The following is a 23391-nucleotide window of genomic DNA, read 5'->3' as shown; positions in this document are numbered from 1 at the left end:
ATTAATGATATATGCAAGGTTTCTGATTTAGTGAAAGTGGTTTTGTTTGCGGATGACACTACCATATGGGCATCGGGTGAAAACCTACAGCAACTCTCTGGACGGGTTTCACAGGAACTTGAGAAGATAAAGAAATGGTGTGACAGTAATATAAAAGCCAGGAACAATTTATTACCTGGTGGAATTCAAAAACTATTTAATGAAAGGGAAGGGGGATACAATTTAAGGGGTCAGTTAAATTTAAAAATTCATGCTATACGTACAACCCAAAAAAGATTTTGTATTTCCATAAGTGGGGTAAAACTATGGAATAATTTAAGTGTAGACATAAAAAACAGTACTAGAATTGACGAGTGTTAAACATAAATATAAAGGTATGTGTCAAACAAGATATATGCAAGAACAGGCTCAATGATTATTTACATGGACAATTGTGGGTGTGGTGTACATTTCGTAATAATTTAGTATATTACTTGTGTGGTGTTGAAGATAATTATTTAAGAATGTAATTATGTAAGAATGTTAACACTGTTAGAATCTTTTTTAGTATATTACTTGTGTGGGTAGAAGTGAATCATTTACTGCTTGCAAACCAATGATGGTAAGATGCTGTCATGGGGTAGGACTGGATAAGTCTGACTTCTTCCTACTCCATTCAAGCATGTACTAGGTATAAGCAAATTGATATTGGATTATGTGTAAAATTGTGTGTTGTCATATCAACTGTTTTTACATGCGCCACTGGAGCGCAGTGTGGGCTCTACAGGAGGCCTAGAGCCCCACCAACCAGCAATGCATCTGTTTACTGCTCGGTTAAGTTTCCGTTTCCACCGAGCAGGATCTCCATGTGGCCAAATCAAAACCTACCCGTTTCCTTCAGATTTACAAAGTTAACCTCATTTTGCTGCAGGGTATAGGTGTGATTTCAGATTATTTGAATTTGCTCCCTAATAAAACAGCGAGTCCTTCTCTTTTATTATCATTTATAAGCGTTATGTGTATCTCTTTTATTATCATTTATAAGCGTTATGTGTATCACTTCACGCGACGCACGAGTGGCCGTTAATCTACATATAGATTGTCCATCGTTATTTAAAAAGGCGCTATCCAGCAAAACAAAACTTACCTATTGCCACAGTGCCGCCTCGCGTAGACTCTTCCTGTTTCGGTAAATCAACAAAATGCCCTGACTCAGTGGCTCAGCTGTCATATACACTAGCACTGCCCCTTTGACAAACACCCTCACCTGCCTCACTGGAGCTCGGTGAGCTAATCCAACTTGAGCAACATGTTGCAGCCTGACTTCATACAGCCTGTGTGTCTTTACCCACTCTGCCCCACTACCCCACACAACTTGTATATGCAAATAATGTACATTATACTTACATTAAAATGTTCAACATCGTTGTTTCATTGGAAAACTAAGATAAGTTGGCTAAAGTAGGAAGTGGAAATTTTACTGATGCACTCTGGCAATAAAGTATAAAAAAACAAAACTAAGCATATATTAAAGCAACATGTGGACAAATGGAGGACAAAGAAAGGCCTATTTAAAATCCATTTATTTGATTTAAAAAAAAGTAACAGCAACATCCTTGGCTCCAATGCATCACTGCACATTTGCCTGATGAAAAATATGCAAAAACAAATACAATAGTGCCCTTATAGTACAAAGGCACAGCAGCAGAAGGCTAAATCACTAGTTTAAATATACAGTAACCCCATCTCTGGAAAAAAACTCCCTGTCAGTCTGACCCACCTCTGCATTCATGTAGTGTATAAACATTTCTAAGCTTGGTAGAGTAAAATATGTGAAATGTGATTTGTGCAATTTCACAATGATTATCATATGCTCAGATCAATTTGTCACTGCAGTCCTCACAGTCAACTAAAATCATTGTTATACCTAAAAAACAGCTTTTAATGCACATTCAGCTTTGATTAAACCATTATTACACTTAAAACCTAGCTTCCCATCCAGAGCTTTAAGAGATTTTCATGCCTGAGGCAAACCCGTGCTTGACCAGAGCAACAGTGCTCAACACTTGTCAGGGAAAACACCATCTCATACCTATTACACTACAACAGACTCTAAAATAAGCCAAAGCATTTAAAATGCATCCTAACATCGTATTTGATTGCTTGGTACACATATATCTCACATATATCTATAAACACTCCCCCTCACAGCCCTCAAATCCATAGCCGGTCTCTGTTGTCAACAACATAGACTAAATAGTAAGCGCACCGAGTATGCTTCATTGCATAGAAAAGTGCTATGTAAGTATAAGACCATTTACAATATCTCTTCTCTCCACTGAATAAGGGACAATAGGTTTGTTTTGTAGCTACATGTGCCTGTTTTACAGTCATTAGGTAAAAGCTGTGCGCTGATCAAATATTCAGACCAGTCACAGGAAGCAGGCAGTAGCAGCTAAGACACCGTAGTTAAGTTTTCACATGTGCACTTCATGCTTCCAATAAAGTTCTTCTACTTCTGTACAAATATATTGTTGGTCCATGTCATGTTTAGAACTGGAATGGGTGATAGAATTATCATGCCAATGCTCGGGTTAAATGTACATTTTGGAATGACTATAATAGTGGTATACACAAAACACTGGAACAGTCCACAGGCATCTTTATCCAGTTGTCCACTGTAGGATTCTCACATCCAAATAGGTCACGGTCAGTGTAAGAACACAGAATAAATACTGCACAGTGGTTTATGAACTTGGCTTTTTGAATGGCAAGTCCATGCATATTATTTGGCGCTATCTCCAAGGCAGTGTCTGGAGGGACTGATGTCTCTTTATGTTCCAGTTTATTCAGTGGCTCATAAAACAGGCTCTGCCTTTTGGCAGGTCTATCAGAAGCAGTATTCAGGCCTGCTAGTAAAATACATTCAAATGCCTTTCTGGGAATGAAGAGAAGAGACACCGTGCAGAGTATATCTGTATATGTATTTTGTTAGATGGAGGTATGTTTCTACAGCAGTGCATCCAGGTCCAGCTCTGGCAGAGGTACCTTCCAGAAGGAGAAACTACTGTACTCAGGGCAGTGGAAACTAGAGGATACGCTGCCCTTGACAGAGAGCACAGGGAAGAAGTGCTCTACCACCTCACTGAGGTGGCTGTACCTGCAAAATACAACACACACAATATGAAAATGGTCAGAATTCCACTAACAAACATAGACACTAGAAAAAGAACAAAAGAGTATGGTCCACAAAAATCTGCATTCTAGAAGCTGCACTCCTGTGAGGCTGCTACTAATGATTAGTTTCATTGTAATCTACCATTTATTTTGTCAGTAAACCAATGAAATGTTTTGTCTATAAAAACTCCGAAAATTATTTTTAAAAAAGCTTGTTAGAATTTCCCACAGCCTACGGTGACATTTTAAATATCTTATTTTTTCTGAGCAAGGATACAGTTTAAGTCACGTATGCCACAGTGAAACAGAGCGGCTGTGGCTTAGGAGGTAGAGCGGTCATCCTCTAATCGAAGGTCAGCGGCTCGATTACTGTTCTCCCCAGTCCACGTTTTGAAGTGTGCCTGAAGGACACTGAACCCCAAGTTGCTCCTGATGACGGCAGCAGCCGCCTTGCAGGGACAGTGCCAACATCAGCATATTTTGTACCGGTGACAAATTCCTTGTGTGTGTAAAATACTTGGCCAAATAAAGTGATTCAAATATTTGCTGCTTACAGCTTCTTGAATGTCAGGATTTTATTTTATTTTTAAAAAATGCTAAAATTAAATCCTGACATTCCATTAATATTAGCAGCAAATATTTTGCACTTTTGCTCAAAACAAATCACTAAAATTATTATTTCATAATAAAAATTGGATTTTGTGATGATGGATGAATGACTAATTAATTGAGTGATCCTTGCAGTGCTACACACTTACATAACAAATTTTTATGTTATTGGATCATCTTAGGTTATTTGATGCCATGGGTTCTTGTTTCGGAAATGAAACAGTGCAGTCTAACGCATTCATTAAGTCTCACTGGGGGACAGGCACTGATATTCATCTTCTAATACCACTAAGAATTACCACAGTCACATCCTTTAAAACATATACATTGTTTATATCCGCTCCCTTGCCATGATCTGGTGCACACTTACGATGACTTGTATCCCTTAGTCTTCTCCTGGATGAGCACTCCTTTTGGGTTGACAGTAAATATCCTGATGTCAGGCACTCCGACCTGCTTATAGGCATAAACATCCTGCAAAAACGAGGGCAGCAACATTAATACAGGTACAGATAGGAGCTTCAGTGTCACTTCAGCCTTAATAGTCTCTATGAATGCCTAAAGGATTGTTTGGTTGTAACTGAACTAATCCATAATCAAAACTGATTAGTCAGTGTTTACTTCATACCTAGAAGCAAGCTCCAGATTTTACTTTTATATTTGTCACACTTCATTTCTACCTGATAGAGTACTGGAGATGTGCACAACTGTATGATAACTGTGTAGTTTTCCTTTAAAATGCACAAAGTCTTATGATTACATGTATAAGTCCAGGTTTGTGCTAGAGGCTAAAAACATCAACAAATATGCAATTAGGCACCTGGAAAATCTATATTAAAAAAAAAACCAAAAAACATTTCTGAAGGCTACTGCTGTATAAAAAGCCACTCCACAGTGCTGCTTACATTTGTCCTGTTGCCGAAGGCTGCGTAGAATGGCTCTCTCCTTGGACTGAACAGGTCCCTGATGTCACTGAGACAAGCAACTTTAAACACCTCTGGCTTCTTTTCAATAACCTCTCTGCAAAGGTTAGACAGGTCATTATCTGTTCAAATGTCAACATCCATCCATTATCTATGCTGCTTATTCTGTAGAGGGTCAAGGGGAGGCAGGAGCCCAGCCCAGTCAACATTAGAAGAGAGACAGGGTACACCACGGACAGGTCGCCAGTCTATCACAGGGCAACACACATCAACACACAACCACGCACACCTACAGACAACTTAGAATGGCCAATCAAACTAACCTGCATGTCTTTGGACTGTGGGATGAAGCCAAAGTACCCAGAGAAAAAGCACACAGGCACAGGGAGAACATGCAAGCTCCACACAGGAAGGTCCCTCTGGCCACCAGATTTGAACCCTGAGCCTTCCTTCTGTGAGGCAACAGTGCTAACCACTGCTCCACTGTGCCACTCTTCAATTGCATACATTTCATAGTTTAGTAGCTGAGGATTAGCATTTACTAGATTGATGTAGAGGTCAGCAGCAGTCATTTAATATCATTTAATGAGCTCTTTGACAAGAAAGCAGCAGAGGTAATACCTCAAACAGACAGCGGCAGTACAGCAGATTTCAGTGACCTAAAAGGTGCTTTAAATAAAGTGTATTATTATTAGTAGTTACCTGTGTAGTGCTGAAAAGAGGCTGCTGGGAGCGAGGATTACAGGGCCTTTAGGAAGGGCCGTGCCTTTGTCACTGACCCGCTGCAGGTAGCCCTTAGTGATGGCAGACATACCTATAGCCCGCGCTGAACAGTACAGAAACTTGTAGCCATTTCTGCAAGGAAAGGGATACCCACATCTACATGTAAGTTTGACAAGATAAAAAGGAAAGTGTTTTCCATTTCTACTTGTAACTGAGTTGGCTTTCAGCAGCTGAGTACATCCAATCATTTCAACACATGCACTGTACTGAATCCTGCTTCTCCAGATTAGTGTGACATTAGCACTTCAAATGGAATTCAAAATGAGAACAAACAGGAAAACATCTGGCAATCTAGATTATACAGGCAGTTCCCACTACAATGAAAACAGAATCATCGGCAGGAGATAAATTTGATTTGTTTTTGCTTGGTACAGTGTGTGTAATGTGTCTGAAATTTTATTAAACGAAACTGATTTAAAAAAAAAGGAGAGAAAAGAAAGAGTAGAAAGCCTAATAAAGTCAATGACATTTTATACTCTTCTAGAAGTGTTCTCCAAAAAATAGTCACATCACATACTTGTGTATTTTGTGGTAGAGCTTGGCAATGCCTTTGTGTGTCCAGTCCTTCCCAAACTGAGGTAGAATTTGACCCAAAGCATCCGACCTGCAGGCAACAGAAATGGAAGATTCCTCATAATATTATCAGAAGTAGGTCACCTGTACTGAACTGCTTTGTATCCAAATGTCTATCTGTACAACACAGCCTGCAAAAAACATTTTCTTTACTTTGTGATGGTGCCATCTATATCTGATATGATGACGCGATCGTCCCAGTTCCACAGATAGATGGCAGCTTCACAGCGACAGGTGCCTTGGTATTGTGTGGTCACACTGAACACCACGTTGTTGGCTCCTTCACGCAAGTGTAAGTGCTCCTGGGAATGGCAGAGGTTAGAGTTAGGTAGATGAACTCACAGTAAAAAGTGGTCTACCTCTAGTTATTATTTCATAGCAGAATCAAATATATTTGTGTGGGTGTGTCTTACTATCTGTTCAGAGGTCAGACGGAGTGATTTACGGTACATCTGGCTGATACACTGAACGGTGCTAAGAGTTTCTGTGGATATGCTTGAAGGAATGACGGCTTTTCGGGCGAGCCCTGCTGCCTCATCACTGTCGGGGTCCTCCAGTGTGGCTCTGGGGAAACAACGTATACACAAATACTATGAATGATGTTTGTCTTTCCATTCATTGATAATTGTTAATAACTCAAAAATACTGACAAATGAAATTATGTAATGATTTGTGCATGAAAATAAACACTCCAGGTGTAAGGTTTTGTCAAGTTCATTAAATTGTGCTGGATCATTTCTTAGTGACCTACTTTACTGTGGAAGAATCACTTGCCAGTGGCTCCCCTTGCTCCTCTGATTGTTTTTGCTGAAAAACCATGAAGGTTACATTATGAGTGACACTCCAAACAAAAACAAATGTTCCAACTGGCACAGAGTGCCACAGTAGTGAGTCCTAAAACCCGGAACTGAGTTGGCATTTTTGCACTTCTGGTTCCCTCGCCCTGAAGTTATGGGTTTTTTTGAATGGGTTTTTAGTGAGATGCCTGAAATAAGGTCTGTGGTTAACAAAGCCAAAACATTTTCACGTTTTGTTCTATTAAATAAAATATATCAGTAAATATCACACTCGTGATTTTAATGCATATCTATATATCTTAAAAAAGGCAGTTGTTAACAAGTGGCTAAATGAGACTACAGAGGCTGTCTGGGATTTTACACAGACTCATTTGCTCCCTAGAACGCCTTTACAGCCTCGTTATGTTTAAACTCGCAGACTGGCAAACTATTCTGACACAGCCATGATCACTAACTAGATCAGGTCACACTAAGAGGAAAGGATTTTGTAGTAGAGGTAAGCAATATAAATCAAATTACAAGTTGGTGATGGTGAAGTCATGGGATCGTGGTCTAGTCAGTTTATAGCCTAACACTAAATTTTTACTTCTGGTCATTTGTTTGGGGCTCAAACATCATAAAAGTGATGTACAGTTGTGAAGATTATCTTACTGAACAAAATGTGGCCTTAAAAAATGCATCATCTCTACGGCTAAAAGCCGAGCACGCCTTCCTGATCTGATCCTTTAATCACTTCCCTCTCTACCACCCTTATTCCTGTTACCCTTATTCTTACAAGGACGGAACAGGGCCACTCATGAGAGTGTAAAAAAAAAAACATTTTGGATTTTTGTAGGTGCAAATGTAATGTTTCTTAACTCAGTGAACAGCCATCAACAAGAGTTCCGAAGCATTTACCTGGTTTTTGTCCATGTCGCTTCTCCTCCAGAACCACCAGGGTCCAGACTTTTTGGGCATTTTACTTTTTACCAGCTGCTCTATTATAGTCTGTACGACACAGAAATAATAAAAAGGCAACACATGCATTAGTCTTGTCTGACAAATACTGTGAAGTTCCTAAGAGCTCACCGATCACATTGACTAATGCTGGTTACTGGGCGTTAGGGAAACATCATAAAGTTAACATCACTGTGGTCTAGTTTAGAAACAATAAAATACCTCGGGCAGGTTTTTCTGGAAGGCTGTCATTGACAAAACCATTGGAGCAGCCGCTTCCCAGTTGTAATAGCTGTGAAAGATAAAAGCCAACTGATAAACAATCATGGACATAAACTCACTGAGCGTGATCATTTTGTGAATGGTACTTTTCTAAATACATTTTTGAAAAAAAAAAAAAAATCGTACTTGGAGTTGATGCAGATGACTAGATTAGGATCCTCAATGATTCCTGGATTGTTGGTGAAATCCTGGTATGTCACTATGTGCTCCTTAAACCTTTCTGAGGTAGGAGAAGCAGCAACATGGTGACTGATTTAACGCTATTGGAAGAGACTTCCATTTCCTTTGTGCTCTAACAGTGCAGACACAGAAAACCCATTCACTCACACTCACTTTGGGTGATTTGACTCGTGTCGCCTTCTTGTCCACAGAGTGACATGCTGATATCCACATTGTAGGAGGCGGAATCAGACAGGTACTCTGTCCCGCTGTCCATGGCCCCACTGCCCACTGACTGAGGTGACTGGCTTCCTGAGCAGGAGCCCTGCTCTGCTCCATGCTGAAACGCTCCGTCTGCGTCACTGCGAAAATGCAAATTCATTTCACATCAGTTATGCTCCAATGTCAGGAAACATTTAACAGAAACCATAGCACAGTTGCTGAGTTACTGTTTCAGTAGAACTCAATCACTGTGGGATTTGGTGACATCACTGAATATGTGCCTTTCGGTTCATTTATCTTTAAGTCATCTTTTTTTTTGCAATACAGATTTCATACAGTAGATCATTAAACGTGAGCCACTTACACAGCACTTTGGTAAGAATATGCGTTATGTTTCTTCTTACCTCTTGGGGAAGTAGAGTGCAGCCGCTTCTGGGTCTAGCGAGGTCAGATCATCCAAGTAAATGTCTGTTGGCCCTAGATGGTAATTACGTTTAGCTGTAACAGAATGACACAAAAACCACAGATGAACATGAACATAAACTGACAAAGATGTTTTTTTGAGTCTGAATGAGTTTATAGGCTTTTCTTAAATGAAAAAGCAACAACAAAAATGCTTAGAGAAATACTTCACCTTTCTTCTTGTCCTGACATTCCATTTTGGAGGCTGCCTCAGAGGAGACTGCTGAAGCCTCTGTGGCAGCCCAGCTGGCCCCGGCATCTCTCATCTCTGCTTTTGGGGCAGTCTTGGTTAGTGAGCTTCTGCGTGACCCATCCATTACTCCAGGTGCGCCATCCTCTTCCCCTCCCTCAGCACAGGGATCTATCCCACTGTCCCCCTCACTGACAGGGTGACTACTGCTCAGACCCTGTTCGCTGTGTTCAGATGAAGCACCCTGCTGTTGGACATTTGAAGATTCTGTGCTACTTATTGTAACTGTGCAGTCTTCTCTCTCTCGTTTCTGTTCGTTGCCTGGCTTGGTTACACTGACCACACTCATTTTACTAATTGTCTCAGTCACATGCGCAACACTGACTGTGCTTTCTTTGCCATCAAGGAAATCTGTGCCATTAATTTGACTAGTGGAATAAGAAGGGGAGTCTCTGTTCTCCTCTGCAACAAATGTAGTTTCAAGTGTTTGGACTGAGTCTACAGTAGTCTTCAGTGGTGATGCACAATACCTGGAGAGGTCACTGTGGGTGAAAGGGGCAATGTGAAGGCTTTTCTCCTCAGATAAAGGTGTGGCTTGCATGGCATGGCTACTTGGCTCTACGGAGTTCGTTCTGGGTTGGGGTTTGATCACTGTTACGCTGCCCAATCTGCCACAGCTGATAACAGGCTCCAAGCCATTGTCAAAGGAGCCCTGTCTCTCTATAGTGCGAAAATGAGAACTGCCCGAAGGGGAGATGCACTGTACCTCCACCGGCATCCTCTCTGATTGACACACCTGTGAGAGGGAAGGAAGAGAGAGCAATCTGAGACTGTGTCAGCATGGCAACCTCAAACGTACAGCATCACTACACCATGGAAAGACATCTGTCTGTGTGTATGTGTGGGTGTGTCTTTATGTTTCCATACCACAGGAAAACCTCCCCAGCTCCACTGCATCTGAGGGCCAGAGGGCTCTGGGGGTTTAACAAAGAGCTCAGAGTCGCTCTTAGGAGAGGATGGCTGGCTGTTAAACACACTGCTGCGAAATAAACAGAAAAACAGAGTTGAAACTATAATGAAATGAACAGAAAAACTAAATCCATATGGGTTTATCTCTGACAGTGATTCTCAAAATGCCTCCTTTTAAGGCTGTTCAATACAAAGAAATAAACCAGTTACTCTATTGTAAAGGTGAACCTTCCTCACCTTTCCAAGGGTGACCCCTCTCTGCCTGAGTGTGGATAAGTATCCCAGGTCTGTATGGCCTCCAGCTCCTCATATGGTTCCTCACTCAGCGAATAGTAAACTGATTTGCTATAACACACAATGAGATGTCTTTTAAATACTGTGTTAACTCTATGTGAATACTGAACCACATGAGTTGCTCGTATCAACAGCCCCAATGAGAATCAACATCCTGGTATGTATCTCTATGCTGTTTTCGGTTCCTAGTTTTGTTCTGCCAGGGGCTGCCCTGCACAGACAACTGAACAGTGACTAAAATGCTGAAATATGATGCCATACTTTCCTAATCATCCAAAGTGGTATGTGTTTTCGTCACTGACCTGACTTGCAATGCTGTGACAAACTCGTGTTGAGCAGGACTCTCCTTTCCTGCCTGATCACTTTCTCTCTCCCACTCCTTCTCTCTTTCTGGCTCATCGGATGAGGAGCTGGTGTCTTCTCTCAGGTGAGTATCAGATCGCATGCGTTTGCGGCGGCGTTTCTTTCTGCGGGTGGCAGACCAAGCAGTGGAGGATCCCTCAGGGGCCTCCGCCATTTCTTCAGGGACCTCATGAGAAATTGGGGAGGTGCACAGATGTGCTGGGACCTGGGATTGAGCAGGAGAAGTTCACAGTGTGGAAGACAAGATGTTGGACTGCAAAACTAATGCAAAGTTACAAATGATATTTTTAAAAAGGCATCATTTACAACCCCATTTTACCTTCATGTTTTCATTTTCCTCCACAAAAAAAGCTTCTCCATTGTCACCCAGCTTCATGTGCAGGTCAACTGATTCTCCATTTATTTCAATATCCACCTAAAATCACAACAAGAAATGTATGTCTGACAATAACCAAACACAAACTCCTTAACAGAAAAAAGGACAGAGTTTAAATAATCTAATAAGACATAAAAGATGTACAATTTTCTCCTTGGATCGCAGCACACCCAGCTTGCCAAAGCGGACATGAAAAGGGGAACACTGGAATGATCCATCGGGCTGTCGCACCACAATGACATCGATCCCTCCAGTGAGAGTGGCAGGGTTAATGCCACGGTACAGCTCCTTCACTGTCACAAACACCGTCTCTGCCAGCTGGCCCACGATATTCATGGTTTGGATCTGGAAACAAAAACAAAACTGAGTATAGCGAGGCCCAGTTGCAAGACACAGAAACGAGTGTCTGCATTAAGTATTACCTGAAGTCTGCAATTTGATCCTTAATTCTTTTTCAGTGTCAGCAGCACTCAATAATAATTTCATCCATTTATATTACAGAATTATTTTGACAGTCCAATGGTGATGTTATATAAACATAAAGTTTTAGAGAAACAAAAGAAGAATCACATATCACAAGGCTTCAGCACTTTAGTCCAAGAAACATCAAACCTGTCCACTTAGATTAGTTCTACACAGAAGAGTGTCCCTTGAATGATTGCAAACCGAGTGCAACATGGAGTCAAAAGGTCAAACTAAAGGCTACATACAACATCCTATTTGGCTTAGTTGCTAGACAGCCAAGTTAGCTTACGTATGTGAAACAAACATGCTTCTTTGGGTGGCCTATGAGGACCTCGTACATTTAGACAGTCACAGACAACCATAGGCTCAATTTCAAAAGGAGCACTTAAGATGAATACTTTTACTCTGCAACAACAGAACAGCATAAACTGGAGCCCATAGGAGGTAACGCCCACTGTAATTTTGGCAGTTGTCAAACTCATGCTTTAAAACAAGCTAATAAAACACCCTAACGGTGAAGGCATTAGGCAGGAGTTTTAAGGTTTGCTACAAAGCAAGATGATCAAATTTATTATATAATGACATGTATCAGGATGTTCCACTGTGATAATGGGTTACATTATCGTGATCCACTTTCATGTACCTGAAAAAGAACAACAGACCGATGTATCACATAACAAACACCTACACAATGAATTAAACCTGTCTTCATTGTCATATGTCGGAAGTTCACGTTACCAGTCTGATGTCTTACCCACAGAGAATGATGCAGATGTTCCTTTCCAACCAGGCTGTGTCACCTTGAGCTCGTTCCTGCCATACACCACTAATATAAAGGATTTTCCCACCAAAGGAACTTGGGACCAGTCTGAAGAAACTTTACCTCCATTTCCACTGGTGCAACCCGTCAGCTCCATTCCCCATAATGCTCAGCTGTCTCCCGAGGCTTTAGTTACTCAACTCCCCCGGTATCTATCTGTGGCTGTAAGGTTACATCCTGCTAGCTTTGACAGCTGACATTTTCAGATGTTTGTACAGCCAATTATGCATCTGCTATGATAAACAAGTGGTAATTGGAGATGACAGTGCTCTCTGCTCCAAGCCAAGAAGTAACATGTATCATTTCATGCGAGAGTCCTAGTATATTAATTTACAAACTCTCTCACACAGTATCACATACACTATACATACACACCCTACTGTCATAGTTCCCCACTTATACTGCACATGACAGCCCAACCAGCAGTTTCTAAAAGGCCGGACAGGCTATTCAAACAAGCTTGGCATGAAAACACACACACATACAAACTGATTAACCACACAGTTTCTGGGCTTGACCACAGCTCTCTGGGCCATCAAAGACAAAAGAGACTACAGAGGTCATGTCTACCAACACTCAGAAATCCTTCATAGGCCTAGCCAACCTGGGAGGAACTCAAGCAAATAATCTCCACATTTTGATGAATATCACTGCCTGTGTTGCTGATGGAAGAGGACATGACAGAAAGGCAGGTCTCAGTGGAAAAACCTGGTCTAACAGAGAGAAAACATTTGAGATGATGTAGCTAACCAGCCTTGCTGTGTAAAAACAAAAGGAAAACCCCAGCCTGGCCTATCATGTGACTGATCCAACATTGCAGATGCCTTCTGATTTGGAAGTTTCTTTTCCAATTTATATGATTTAGAGGGATATTGAACGGACTTATTTTATGTGCCAACCAACTGCACTGCACTATTTGTAAATGGATCCAAAATTTTTTGCATGTGTGGAATATCCTCAAGTGCAATACTACAGCTGCCCCCTTATTTATCACATTTTAAATGCTCAATATTTGAACTCTTTCCTCATTCTAGTTTGGGATTTTAATGTTTATATTATTAGTTATACTTCTAGTATGTGTGAATGCACCAACAGGATTGCTAACAGAATTTCACTGTGTAATGACAATAAATAAACGTCTATCTAATCTATCTATGCTTGACTGAAACAACAAGGTGTATCAGGAGGCAAGGTGAATAAAGGCTTACAGCAGACAATGGTAGTGAAATGCACAGCAATAAGAAAAGAAAAGGAGGTTAATGTGTAAAAGGATCCAATATTTGATCTGTAGCAACATGCCGTTTCTAACATGTTAAAACCTATTCCTATGCTAAAATGGCATAATTCCAAGCTTCACCACTTTTAAATTTACTTCATCACAATGAGGAAATAAATCTGACGACACTGATACTAAGGGCTAGAACTTACAATTATTTTCATTTTGTATCAATCTGTAGATAGTTTCTATAAACTGTTTAGCTTCTGTAGTATCTGGCAACCCAAAACTGAAACACGCTCAATTTAAAATATAAAGTTTTTAATGAAGTTCAAAAAGGTGAATAATTAGCAACTTTGATGTTTTTGCTTAATTAGGTTACTTAAATGCTTATTAGGCCTAATGCTGATTCATTCTGTCAGTCAGTTCTTGAAAAAACATGAATAAAAGACGGTAAGAGACAGAATTAGAAACGTTTTAAAAACAGGTTTGTTGGGTATAAGGTACCCTTGTATTGATTTGTACCAAGTGTTTATAAATAGAGTTACACCACAAACTATACTAACTTCCGCAAAGCATTTACGCATAATGTTTACAGTGTGTCGATTTTCAGTGTTGGTCACTAAACTTTCAACACACAACACACCCAAGATTCACGTTTGCTCTTCCCCTAATTCACACATTCTTAAACTAGGTATGTGTCCCATTTAGAACAAATGCTATGTATTGTTCAGAACTTCATTAAGAATTTGCTTTGTTTGACCACAGACTGTAGCTACACCTTGACTTGTCTGAAATGTCAATTAAATCAAATCAAACCTCCCTTAAAAAGTACACAACTCTGCTAACTCTGTCCACGTCTGCTGCACACATTACAGACACTTCATATCTTTCTATTGGTGGCGATAAAGTGTAGAGGGCGGCTTACCTTTGGACTTGCTTTTCAAATTGATAAAACAACAGCCATCCCGGACTCTTCCTGCTGTACCGCGCCTGCGCGAATACAAGTCAATTACTCCAACAACCAATGAACAAACTGGAAAAGAAAGCAAGACCCGCCCCTAACAGAAATTTGTAAAGAAAGCTTGAAAAGCTGCCTGAGGATTAGGCTTTTAAATTGTCATTGTCACGTCAGGTAATATTTTGCTATTCAGAAATCCCATTGTAGCTTACAGGCAAATTTAGATTTTACCTGTTCATGGGTCATATCCATATCCCTGAAAACAGAGCATCTTAGTTAAACTAAAACAAACAGGTTACAAAATCTCACAAACATGTAAAGTGTAACCCCAAGATCCTCACACAAATACAGTTTTCTAACCCTCCAGTATGGAATCAAGAACAACCTAAAATGTTACCACGTGGACAAATGCATTTCCCAAATGCAGCTCAGGATGAAGCAAATTGCTAGGTCAAAAATTCAGGTTTTAAATGGAACAGTGTTAACCCAGATAATCACTTTCAATATACTGCTACAGAAATTACTTGAAACGCAGGGTTGGTGATATTTTCATTCACCCTTATATCCAGCATGTCTTACTATTAGAATTCTGTTGAGCTCTAAAACAACAGCAAAATAGCCGGAGATGTTACTGTAGACTGTCAGCCCGCAGTAATCTGACACATCCCCAGCTCCATCCAACAGCAGACACACACAACACTGTTTGACTAGTAGCTACATCTCTGCTGTAACCTGATTCTGATGTTGTTGAGTTAAATTCAGTCCGTGAAATCTTCTTATCCTGTGAATCCACGGGTGTCGGACAGCAAAAACATCCTTAACCTAAGCTGGGGAACTGACTAGGATGATATACAGGATCTCCTGAGGCAATGGTGATAAAGTATCCTGATGTAACATGGATCAAAAATAGGGGCTTCTTTGCTCTGATTGATGCCTCAAAATGTTTATTTTTTTAACTTTAAAAAAATCACATGGCTGACAATCGAATCAAAAACAGACATTTCAACATCACCGGTTTCTTCAGTATAATTAACTCAAGGCACACCTCCTGTATTTCTACCTTACCCTGTGTGATCATGTGACACCGGTAGCACTCATTAATGCTGACTCATGTCAATAGACAGGAACCGAGCCCATCAATAACATACATAAATTACTAAATAATTTACAAAATACACCCACTCTTAGATTACATTTGTATTTGCACACCTAATACAAATAAATTAAGATTCTTATCATCTAATCTGTGAACACAAACTGTCATATAGTGCCAGTGCAGTAGTTACCTTGAGTGCAGTCGCTTTATATAATAGTTAGACACAACATGGGTCACTGGAAAATGCATGGGGTACAGCTGTGCACATGAAGAGGGTTCATAATAATAATGTAACTGTATTGAACATCCACAGCATTGACTGCCTGACTAAATTAAGACCCACAACTTAACCAACAAGAGTTTGAAAAGGCATTTTAATTGCCCAAATGGGGCAAAATGATTGTTCTTTAACTGATATTTTCATTAAGAAAAATAATAGGTTGCCTATATATTCAGAACCTCTTTGACTAATCTAGTAGTAACCACCACACTACTGAAAGTTTTGCAGCACAATTAAACTCAGTGAGCAACTTATTGAATAAACTACAGACAGAAGATATATTCTGTATGATAATGTGAAAAACTGCAAAAGTATTGCCTATTTAGCATATGTGTGCCTTATAACCTCGTGCATTAACCAGACAACAGTCATCTCAATCTTCTTCATTTACTGAAGTTCTCGGTTGGCCCCAGCAGAGGGCGTCACTGCACCTGCGCAGAGCCTCATAACACAGAGACGCCACCTTTCTTTTCCTTAGTACTCTAAAACGTTTTCTCGTAGTTTATTCCCAATTAAAGAAACAAGTTTCTTTTTATTTTATTTGTTAAAATATGAATATGCAATGTTCTGTTGTGTACTGTTTGAAAATGAAATTGAAAGTTTTACAATTACAATTTTACACTCTGTTCCTCACTTGATATTGTAGAACTATGGCTCTTGTTACCATTGCTAACTCTGAGAGACGAGACAGTCCAAGTAACTTCAAAACAGTGCTGATTTATTCAAAGGATCACAGGTAAAATTAACATTACACGCTCAGGTATCTTGCACCTCCAACCTGCTCGCAGGCAGATGTAAGATGAAAGACCCTGAACCCACCAGGCCTATACATTATATCCCCTCGGTTGGGCTAGCCCCATACTACACAGAAACGTCAATCGAGACGTCTCTGTTACCAGCTTTGCAGCTGGCCATAGCAATAGTCAAAACATGAAGCAAATCAATGTGTGTGTGTGTCTGTTGATTAAGTGGTGTGTAGCTAAAAACATTCTCACAGACTTCTAGAACATGTCGTGATATTAAACATAAGAACATATTATGGCTAAGGCTACAGTTATACACGTCATAATAATAATATTAAACACCCTGTCTGCTGACAGTCATCAACTCTTCTCTCTAGTTATCCTTGACCAGATGTACCCTGTAGAAACTCATAAGCATGACTGAGCATTTAAGTCTAACTAGACATCCTATCTCCACTAAACATTTCTAATACATAAAGTATCTATCCAATATCTATCTGACTAAAAATACCTAACAATATAAAGAGTAAGAGATGGAAGACAGCATGGAAATACAGTATGTAGTAAGTAGTAATCTGCAAATCAAATGTTAAATATGCAGAGAGTTGGACACCTGTGTCAAAAGACTTTAATCACCATTTTATTAGTACTTTAATGATTAAGTGGAGTTAAATGGAGACACATTGACATATTTGATGTATTATACCCTTATAATGGGCAAAGCATACAAAGGCTAAGGTTGCTAAAATATATTATTGCAGTTAAACATATCATACATGTGCAATGTCCAGTTAAGGAGATGTTACGCATGGCAGTAGGTAATGAATACATAATATGTGGACACAGAAACACTGAATATTTCTGATAGCACTTAAATGATAAACAGTTTTGTTGGAATGCACAGCTGAATTCATCTGAGCAAACTGAGTTATTGTTTTGTAGGTATTTCCTTTGTTTTTAATAAAATATGATGGAAATTAGGAGACTACAAATCAGATGGTGCTTCCATGACATAACTTAAGGTGTTCCCTGCACAATGATGATCAGCCATGCTGCCTATTTAAGGAAACCCATAGTCTTGCCACAGAAACACTGCCTTTCAAAACTACTCTGTAGCTGCTCACAACTCTCTCTCCCATGTTTCCACACTGAGCCTCCTCTAAATGTTTAGGCCCTTTTCTCTAAATAAGGCAGCCTTATCATAGTTCCTGTCATTTCTGCCTTTTCCACAAACAGCCCTAGCAGTGTCTGTGGCGGCAGCAAGCTGCAGCCTGTGCATTCTTTTGCCTTGTATGGAGAAATGGCCTGGCCTGGGTTGTCTTTGTATGGGACAAGCTGGCCTCTCCATTGGCCGGGGCGGAAAGGGGAGGGACTCACCAGGAGTCTGATTCTTTAAACAAACTTAGGGCAGGACTGGCTGCTTCCCTTCCCACTGCTCTGTCGGATCCAGACAAAAGGAGTTTGCAGGACTCCCAGACATTCCTACCTGAAACCAAGGTGAGAGAGAAAGCTGTTTCTACCACTGGGTTGCATCAGTAGATTTTAAAGTCTCATATTTGGTGTCTTCTAATGGTGCTGAAAGTGTACATTCTCTGAGTTCAGTTGTTGTCAGAGCTGGGATAGTAAACAGAGAGCTTCTGAACTGGATCTGTAATTAAAGGTATCATAGAGCTACAACAGAGCTTTTTCATCTGGTGATCAACATCCAACAGAAAGCTACAGAGGATGCTCACCTTCACCATGTCTGTATGTTGGTATATACAGTGTACACACGCTGTATCCCTGTGTGTTTACTTCCACTTCATCACTGTGGCACATCAGGTAGAGGAATTTCAGAGTGCAGCTGACCCTTTTAGATCTGTCTCACTCACGCTCTCTTAAACACACATTCATACAAACCTCTGAGGTTTTTTTTTATAGGTGACGAGAGCTTAACTTCACTTCACACTGTTTGTTTTTGGAATCTCTGACTGTTGGCCTTTTAGTCTTCACCTCACTAGTGGTGACCTACATGACCTGAAATAAGGGTGAAGGATGATAGCCTGACTGTTTGGTGAAATGTGTGTGTGTGTGTGTGTGTGTGTGTGTGTGTGTGTGTTATTGCTGGACAGAGGAACAGAGGAGACTTTGTCATTCTAAAGAGATAAGAAGGGTCCACAGAGGAGCTGTGGTGGCCAGAGAACAAATACAACTGTCAAAACAAGCCGAGCTGAGGAACGTCAGCCACATGTTTATATTACTGGGATCAAAAATAGTTTTCTTCCTCTTTGTGAATCATTGTTAATTAATGCAGAATTCAAAAAAGGTTTCAGTTGTTGCTACAGCTCAAGACTCAGTGACTGTAAACATGAAATAATGTGAAACTTTTTCAGAAATCTACCTTACTGTTCGCTTTAAACAGAGCTGCTAGTCACCAGTCAGACTTTCTCAGGAGACACCGTTCTACTGAGTCAATGGTGCCAAACAAGAATACACACTTGAGATAACTCAGTTCCTGGGCCTGCAATTGGACTGTTTACATTGGAGCATAAATTGCTGCAAGTGTCCACACAATGAAAATCGTGTGTATTGTGAGGAGGAGAGAGAGAAGCCCTAATCAGTCTGAGGAATTCCTCTATTCCTTAAACCCTAAATTGGAGCTAGACGCCGTTTTGTTTCCAGCTTCCTGTGATGATTGTGAGATGAAGAATGGACGGCCGTGGGCCAACAGCACACACCTTCCAGATTTTTTCATTTTTTCTGGCACATGAAGAGACAGGAGCAGCCAAACAGGAGCCAAATGAAATAAAAGACTGAATCAACATGTGTCTTTAGTGAGAGAAAGGAAGCAATGAAACCACTGCGGGCAAAAACTGTGTATGTGGTACAAGCTGATGATATCTTTGTTGATACACTTCTTTTGGCAACTAAGTAATTAAGATGTTGAAATCCCTTCCTGTAGCCTTTATACCAAGGTCACAGACATACAGATCCATTTCTGGGTTTTAGCTATGTTAATAATTTATATTATAAACTTTGGTGAGTACCTAAGCTGGTTATACTGCTTTGCATTAATCATAAATGTTACAAGACAGCTTCATTTGTATAGAGATCAAAATAGGTAGAAACTTTATGCTCAGCAGAAAGAGATAAAAGGCCACATAGATAGGCAAACGTGCTCTAACACTGCCTTCAACAGCTTCTCTGTGAGGCCTTTGTGAACCATACAAGCAACAGAGACAACAGACACAGACATCTAGGTCTTCTCCAGGAACATCTTTTGTTACAGCTCACTGTTATGTAGGACAGAACATTTCAAACATTGAATTCCACTGTGGCCAAGTATAAACACCAGTAAAAATTACACCAATTGCAAATATATCTCACTTTTTTTTTTTATGATGCCGTTTTGATTTTCACGGTGTACATTTAAGAATGAAATCGAATAAAAACCAAACGCTCCATAAATGGGATAGCAATCTTGTTGCAGTGAATAGTTTGTGTGTTCCACAGGCAGTGATCCTAAGGCCTCAGCGCTGGTTGGAGCATGATGTCATTATTCTGTGACTCATCAGACACTTTGCCCCGCTCCTTCCGGCCTATACAGCCGTTCCCTTTGTCCTATGTATGATCCTGGAAGCATGTGAAAGTTAGATGCAGCGTGTATTGTGGAGACATGTCACTGTCATGCATCCATCACTACAGCTGACATTTATGGAGAATGAGAGCCACTCTCCTTGGAAGCGAAAGAAAGATTCTCTTGCTCTGAGAAAACCAAAAAGAAAATATAAAAGAATGGTGATTTCAGCAAAATAGTGCAAAATATACATCATCTGTTCAAATTAATGCTCTTTTCATGTTGAGCTTTGTTAGCGAGCAATATACCCTAGTACAACATGATGTAATCCAGGGATCAATCCTTTCCAATGTGCACAGGCTCAGATCCAGCTGTCACCATGTCAAGCAAGCGTGCCAAGGGGAAGACCACCAAGAAGCGCCCTCAGAGGGCCACCTCTAACGTGTTCGCCATGTTCGACCAGTCTCAGATCCAGGAGTTCAAAGAGGCCTTCAACATGATCGACCAGAACAGAGACGGTTTCATTGACAAGGAGGATCTGCATGACATGCTGGCCTCTCTGGGTAAACAGCCCTGTTCTTACAGTGACAAGTGAGGATCAGAGGTTCCAAAAAAAAAAAAAGAACAATGGCAATGCTTTTAAAGGAGCATTCCACCTGTTTTACACATGCCATTGGTTGGCAGTACTACTCACTCTGTGCACAGTTTAGATACATTCAGTATCTTCAGTAAGAGTTTTGAAATCTGAGGAACCCTGATGACCCTGATTAGAGGTTTCTCCCTTTGGGCTCAGAGTTTACAAATTTACAGCAGGAAGCTGCATTACAAGTGGGGCATTAGAAAGACGTGGGGCTTTATCAGGGGTGGAAGATCTAACTTAAGATGCTGTAGAGGTGCATTATGGGAAAAGTAGGATTCAGTGCTTTTGGAGCTAAAAGTCAGGGTTCTGCTGCTTTGGATTTGATCACTTTTTAATCTGTCCCTTTCTAATCTATTTCTCAACTCTGCAGAAATGAAATGCTAAATCGCTGGAGTACCCCTTTATCATATTTATCTTCAGACTGTCGCTTTGTTGAAAAAGGATGGCTAGAATAGTGTTTTTGTGTCCAGCAATAGTAAGTCAATTATTTGTAAATAAAAAAATAACTATTTAATACATCTGGCTCTTCAAAGGTCCCTTCAAAAGTCATTTGATTTTTAATGAATTCTTGAAACCGCAACATTATGTCTAATATGCTCAACAATGTTTAAGGCACCAAAGAACCACCTCCTGGTTCTGTCGACTGCTCAGGACAGTGGGATGCATATAACAGTGTTGTCCATCCTCAGGTAAGAACCCTTCTGACGACTACCTGGAGGGGATGATGAGTGAAGCACCAGGGCCCATCAACTTCACAATGTTCCTCACCATGTTTGGAGAGAGGCTCAATGGAACGGACCCCGAGGACGTCATCCGCAACGCCTTCGCCTGCTTCGATGAGGAGGGATCTGGTGAGTCATTATAAACAGAATGCCCAGATTATGGCATTTAATGTGTGGAACCTTATCTAATGGATATTACCTGTGTCCAAGGTGTGATCCACGAGGACCATTTGAGGGAGCTGCTGACCACCATGGGCGATCGCTTCACAGACGAAGAAGTGGATGAGCTGTTCCGTGAGGCGCCCATCGACAAAAAGGGCAACTTCAACTACGCAGAATTCACCCGCATCCTCAAACATGGTGCCAAAGACAAGGATGATGAATAGATGGAGGAAACAGCTGCTTTGGGCCCCTGCACACATACTGCACCACAAACCAGCCCCCAGTTCCTACCTTTGTGGACCTTGTAGGTTTGAGACAAATTAAATAGGAATGCCTGCAACAATATTATACATCTTACAAAAGGGCAGAAGTAAATTTACATTTATTTAGGTGGAATCTGAGACTTATAGAAATATTCTGCAATACTTTTTTTTATTGTCATTGAAGGTTCATATCCGTGAAGAGAGGTGTGTCCAAGTATCTGCATCTCATTGTTTCCTGCAGCTTGTCTGATCTTTATAGGGAATTGTTTGGACTTCTGAGATGTATTAAACACCAGTGTGCATGTGTGTGCAGGGGTGTTCGGACTGTCAGATTCAGTAGTACAAACAGGACCAGCCATGTTTACCTCTTCCTATTAGCTACCACACCCCACATAAGCACTGCAACAACACTGTAATATCGGCATCCTTGTATGATGAAAGTGGATGAAGTGAATGGTCATCCTGATTGTTTGCCAATCAAAAGTGGTGGATACTTCCACTTGATGAAATGGTTACAAGAGCTTCTAGTCCAAACTTATATTGTCCTCTCGTCAGCTGGTTCTGTGTTTGTTGAAGGATCAGGTACAGCACGTTTCTGTTGAAGGAATTCAGTCTTTATTGCTCAGGCAAATAAAGTATGTTGATTCATGCTATTGACCACAAAATGTTTGGTGGTGTCTTTGAGTTTTAAATCAATGTACCACGTCTGTGTCAGACCTTTCAAATATCGAGTCTGCCAAACAAGTGTCTCCCATTTAATTTGCATGCTTAAAGCGCAACCACTGCTACATTTGGATGCTAAAGCCCTTTGGATTTACACAGCAGTACACTGTACTGAATACAGGAGCTTTAATGTAACCACCTGGATCATTTTTCTAAACATTTTTTTGTTTCAGCTACTTTGCTTCACGATAATGAAATAAACGAATAATTCACCACACTAAGTTCATACTTCATTGACATGAGCAGAGCCTTATTTCTGCTTGAAAGATAGAACTGGTTGTTTTTGTTTACCAATTTGAAAGAATAAAACAAATGTCTGGATTAATGTGGGCACAGTTTGTGGTAAATGGGTTTACACCAGCAGGGTCCTTTGAGCTAATTAAATGTTCCATATCCAGCAAAACTTTGTAACTTTGATATATAGTAATTGTTAAAAAGCGAGTCAAAATAGTCCCCTGATCTTTTTGAGGACACATTTTACTATGAATTTACTTGATAATATAAAGCATACCACATTATTTCCATGATCCTTAGGTAACAGTTTGCTTCACCGAGGGTCTTTTAATCACAGCACAACAGATTCAGACTGGAATATTAATAAATCCCTGACTGATGCACGGAAGTTATGCGACATTGCCCCCTCCCCCCAA

The 23391-nt window shown here is 40.4% G+C and overlaps 3 protein-coding genes across 5 annotated transcripts in view; 1 reads left to right on the top strand and 2 right to left on the bottom strand.

The window, feature by feature from the left end:
• The window catches only part of trim107 (tripartite motif containing 107), an 8337-nt gene extending 6877 nt beyond the window's left edge, over positions 1-1460 (bottom strand). Inside the window, exon 1 of one of the 2 annotated variants that reach the window (XM_020592659.1) lies at positions 1387-1460. The gene's annotated coding sequence lies outside the window, so the exon portion shown is untranslated. Of the gene's footprint in view, positions 1-1126; positions 1318-1386 lie in introns of those variants that run through there. The other variant, XM_020592660.1, reaches the window with a different exon arrangement.
• Positions 1461-1545: 85 nt separating this feature from the next.
• On the bottom strand, positions 1546-14604 carry LOC109956162 (phosphatidate phosphatase LPIN2). Of its 2 annotated transcripts, none has more exons than XM_020593075.1 (20): positions 14524-14604; positions 11239-11439; positions 11038-11133; positions 10658-10923; positions 10299-10406; positions 10020-10131; positions 9075-9888; positions 8845-8938; positions 8393-8580; positions 8186-8279; positions 8000-8069; positions 7739-7828; positions 6796-6851; positions 6458-6608; positions 6198-6346; positions 5989-6075; positions 5391-5543; positions 4671-4785; positions 4136-4239; positions 1546-3139 (listed from the first exon to the last, which is right to left on the bottom strand). In XM_020593075.1, the coding sequence occupies exons 2-20, from the start codon at positions 11428-11430 to the stop codon at positions 2989-2991; spliced, it is 3090 nt and encodes a 1029-aa protein (XP_020448731.1). In that variant the 5' UTR covers positions 11431-11439; positions 14524-14604; the 3' UTR covers positions 1546-2988. The 2 variants fall into 2 exon arrangements, with proteins under 2 accessions (XP_020448731.1, XP_020448732.1); XM_020593076.1 differs by having other exon boundaries at positions 10020-10128.
• Positions 14605-18064: 3460 nt separating this feature from the next.
• On the top strand, positions 18065-22683 carry myl9b (myosin, light chain 9b, regulatory). The gene is made up of 4 exons (XM_020593154.1): positions 18065-18172; positions 20591-20794; positions 21561-21722; positions 21804-22683. Exons 2-4 carry the CDS (start codon positions 20611-20613, stop codon positions 21977-21979), a joined length of 522 nt encoding a protein of 173 aa, XP_020448810.1. The 5' UTR covers positions 18065-18172; positions 20591-20610; the 3' UTR covers positions 21980-22683.
• The last annotated feature ends 708 nt before the right edge of the window (positions 22684-23391 follow it).

This window comes from Monopterus albus, unplaced genomic scaffold, assembly GCF_001952655.1.
Source record: "Monopterus albus unplaced genomic scaffold, M_albus_1.0 scaffold18.1, whole genome shotgun sequence".
In the NCBI taxonomy this organism is placed as follows: Eukaryota; Metazoa; Chordata; class Actinopteri; order Synbranchiformes; family Synbranchidae; genus Monopterus; species Monopterus albus.
The sequence above is the reverse complement of the archived record's forward strand: the minus strand, read 5'-3'. Positions and strand labels throughout refer to the sequence as shown.